Source organism: Triticum urartu, unplaced genomic scaffold (assembly GCF_003073215.2).
Source record: "Triticum urartu cultivar G1812 unplaced genomic scaffold, Tu2.1 TuUngrouped_contig_5625, whole genome shotgun sequence".
Classification (NCBI taxonomy): domain Eukaryota; kingdom Viridiplantae; phylum Streptophyta; class Magnoliopsida; order Poales; family Poaceae; genus Triticum; species Triticum urartu.
Window position 1 is genome coordinate 7,640 of NW_024116315.1, and position 3,892 is coordinate 11,531.

The 3,892-nt window shown below is 45.2% G+C and overlaps 1 protein-coding gene across 1 annotated transcript; it reads left to right on the plus strand.

Annotated features, from left to right (window-relative positions):
- The first annotated feature begins 2,874 nt into the window (after nt 1-2,874).
- Nucleotides 2,875-3,686, plus strand: LOC125529472 (uncharacterized protein At5g65660-like). The gene is made up of 2 exons (XM_048693883.1): nt 2,875-3,298; nt 3,411-3,686. Exons 1-2 carry the CDS (start codon nt 3,026-3,028, stop codon nt 3,573-3,575), a joined length of 438 nt encoding a protein of 145 aa, XP_048549840.1. The 5' UTR covers nt 2,875-3,025; the 3' UTR covers nt 3,576-3,686.
- Nucleotides 3,687-3,892: the final 206 nt, after the last annotated feature.

Genomic DNA, 3,892 nt, shown 5'->3' on the forward strand with positions numbered 1-3,892 from the left:
GAGAAGGGCAAATCTAAAAATAGAGTAGATCTCGGGCCGTATAGAAATACTTCAGAAAGCACTATGGTCTGAAGTGAAGGGCGGGAATGAACGGAATCAATTATTAAGGAACCCGAATTGTTGGGTTTTGGACTGTTAAATTGATCGAACCGAGACCAACGTCAAGTACGAGTTATTAAGTGCCAAATCAAAAAAAGCCTCACAAACACAGACTTACAATAAGAAAAACATTCAAAATCTCATGGGTGCTGAAGTCTTCTTCTTCCTGCATCCACCGGTGGCACGCCGTGAGCATAGCCCGGTGCCGCCTTTGGGATTCCGCCTCGGTGGGGTTAAAATTTTAAAAACTAGGAAATTGTGGAAGCAGCGACAGGGAAGTCGTCGATGTAGACTAGGAGACCCCGATGGCCGTGATCTGCGGAGAAAATCGCTACCCTAGAGAGAAAACCCATCGACAAGGGCCAGTAGAAACTCCAATTATTACCAAGACCACAAAAACACTAAAAAAATATCACCCATGTTGTTGTACAACAGGTCCGGGTCTAATGTCGAGCTCGCCGCCATCCAGAACCATGCACCAACGCCCTCTTCTTTGATGATCCAGCCATGCCGAGCCATCGATGAAGATCTCTGCGTTGGATCCCTCCAATCACCAACGGTTTTAACAACGACGATGCCGTTCACTGCCAGATGAAGCATGTCGCCCGAACACCCATCTCCTTTGTTGTCCCACAACAACCCCCCCAGTGCCTCCACAACATGTCCCATGATATAGACCACCCCGTTGCCGCCAGAGTCATGCAGGCTTTGCCCGGCAACGCGCCCTGACGGCAGCAAGAGGGATGGATGACGGGTGGCGACTAGGGTTATTCCGTCGTCAGCCTCAGTCGCGTGTCTCCAAGGAAAAACGATTCGCACCGGAGACATTCAAACATACTCCCTCCATTCCACAATGTAGTGCTTCCTCTATCCCCGTGCTTCAACTTTGACCGTAAATTTAACTACCAAGACCGATTGCGGCGGGAGCAAAAATTATATCAGTGAATTCGTATTCGAAAGAAGTTTTCAATTATATATTTTTTTCTCCCGCCGCAGTTGGTCTTATTGGTTAAATTTATGGTCAAAGTTGAACCTCGGAAAGCGTGGACGCACTATATTTTGGAATGGAGGGAGTAACATCTACCTTTATCCACTATCTCTTCTTGTTGGCGATGGATATTCCGCGGCTATTTGTTATTATTGGATAAAAACCTTCTTCTTTTTCTTTCTTTATTTTCAAAAATGAAGACGCCATTACTCTTTTATATCTTCAGGTATTGTATTGTCTCTCTTGCAGATATTTCGTCTCTCTGTGGTCTCTGCATCTAGGTGTTAATGTTGTTTTGTACGTGATTCAATTAGGAATTTTATTTTTAGATATGAATTAGTTTTGTAAGAAGTTTCAAGCATCTAAGCTTTACTCAATTTTGGTAGGACAGAGGGGATTTCGGATACTTGCTATCAACTACAAAACAAAATATTCTTTTGTCTACTCTAGAACAGACTTAACACAACAGAAATGCTGCATTGGAAGAACTTCATACCAGATTACTCATGTGTCATGTGTGGGCCAAATGCCTTTAAACCCTAGGAAATTGTGGAAGCAACGGCTAGGAAGTCGTGGATGTAGACCAGGAGACGCCGGTGGCCGTGATCTACGGAGCAAATCGCTACCCCAAAGAGAATAACCATCGATAAGGGCTAGTAGAAACTCCAATGATTACCAACACCACAAAAAATTGAAAAAAATATCACCCATGTCGTTGTACGACAGGTCCGGGTCTGATGTCGAGCTCTGTTGAAATATATTGCCCGCCTCCCTCTATCAGTTCGGACTGATGGGTGAACTGATTATGTGCATAAACTTACAATCAAGAGGTTCATGGTTCAAAACCCAATAAATGTAATAAATAATTGTGGCCTCCCTACGTTTTCGCTGCCCACGTCATATAGCTCCAAAGAAGCATAGACGTGAGGCAGTGTGGCTTGCTAAGGTCCACCCTTCCACCGGCACTCTGTATTCCAAGTTTGTACTGCTGCATTTGCACAGTAGCATGTAGTATCTTATACTACAACATAGGTTTAGATTAATTGATTCTAGTCTCAAGGCTGTTTCTGCCTGTTAAGTGAGAGCCTAAGTTTGGGATACACATACAAGTTAGTGAGAGTAATAAATTAGCAACATTGTGGTAAGGTAGATGATCGAGAAAACAGCACTAGTATTCTAGGCGCAAGAGTTTAAGATCCAGTCTCTGACTATAATTTAGTGAAGTCAACGTTTTGACAAGGATATGAAGCATAGATGTAAAAGTGCATAACAAAGCGTTCTCGCGTTTTCCTGCTGTCAATGCATACACGAGCATAGTCTTGCTTTTTCTAATAACTACGTATTGTCTTCTACATATATCTCCTTTCTTACCATCAAGCTTTTGTCCATATATCTTGTACATGGTATCTTATGCACTCATATCGTTTGAGATGACATCGATCAAAACCACATGGCAAATCGATGTTGGGGAAGATGAAGTTCAGAAACTCCCTGTCTCCCCTCAGAAAACCTGCATACGGAGTGTTGCATCGCCAACCTTCTATCTATTTCATCTGAAGCTTAGGCACTTCACTATTTGTAAACCAGTTCACGATAATTTACCTAACAAATTAACATTTGCTTGTGGAGAGACATACCTATAATTTCTTTCCCATTGTGCATTGATAAACTTTCGTCCCACCCTCGAAAGCCATATATTCAGACGATTTAAGTAGCTTATTTTTGTTGGAAAAGACAGGCGGTGAGGTCATCATTAACGGTCACCAGCAGAAGTATGTGGACCAGTACCACGGACGGATGGCTGGCCGTGCAAGTCAGTCCACTTCGTACGACGCAAGGTGACTTTTCAGGTATAAGTAGCCAGTGTCCTTAGCTTGCAAGCCTGGGCTCTTAACCGAGTAGCAGGCAGGACTGACTCAAGTACCAGAAGGCCACCTGATGCGTATGAATATGCCACAAGGTCTCACGCCTGCTCCTGCATCCATGACGATCCCGATGGCGCATTCCTCACGGCCGACGCTGGGGTTCCCCCTCGGCACGGCGCTCCTGCTCCTCGTCATCTTCTCCCTCAGCGGCATCTTCTCGTGCTGCTATCACTGGGACAGGCTCCGCTCCCTCCTCTGGTCTCGGCATCCCGGCATGCTCCAGGAAGGCCCACACACCGTCATCTCAATTGGATCGGCGCCGAGCAAGGCTGCCTCCGAGCACAAGGTAGCAGCAGCAAGCGATATATCTGTCGTACACCTTATTTTGTGTTTTGGCAATCATCTATCTCTTGCAAACTTGAGCTGATGATTTATGGCCCTTGCCTCCTTGTTTGCAGAGCGAGAAAGCTGGAAAGGAGTGCGGGTTGCCCGTGATCATGCCCGGGGATAACATCGCGAAGTTCTACGCGAGGCCCTGCCCGCACGAGGCGTGTTTAGCTGCAGCAGCAGCAGCAGCAGAGAAGGGCGAAGTCGAGGTGCAAGTCAGATGTTCAGTTTCGTGACCGTCAGTATCTGTATATGAAATCGTGCGTAGCTAGGTGCTGGCGAATTATGATTGATAGATAGATTGTACATACGCAATGTTTTAAATAGCGGGCTATGGCATTTAGCGGCGACCCTTAAAAACAGCTATAGCTGGGCTATAGCGGAGCTATAGCGGCAAATTTTACATGAAATCATTTAGCGGCAACACCCTCAAACAGCTATAGCAAAGCTATAGCGGGGCTATAGCCGGCTATTTAAAACTATGCTTATGATTGATGGATTGATTGTGTACTCGCATGCATTTTGATAGTTTTTCAGAAAAGAGAGGAGAGAA

Coding starts and splice junctions, on each gene's coding strand:
- LOC125529472 (XM_048693883.1), top strand. CDS start 3,026: ATGCGTATGAATATGCCACAAGGTCTCACGCCTGCTCCTGCATCCATG. Junction 3,299..3,410: donor AGGCTGCCTCCGAGCACAAG/GTAGCAGCAGCA, acceptor CCTTGTTTGCAG/AGCGAGAAAGCTGGAAAGGA.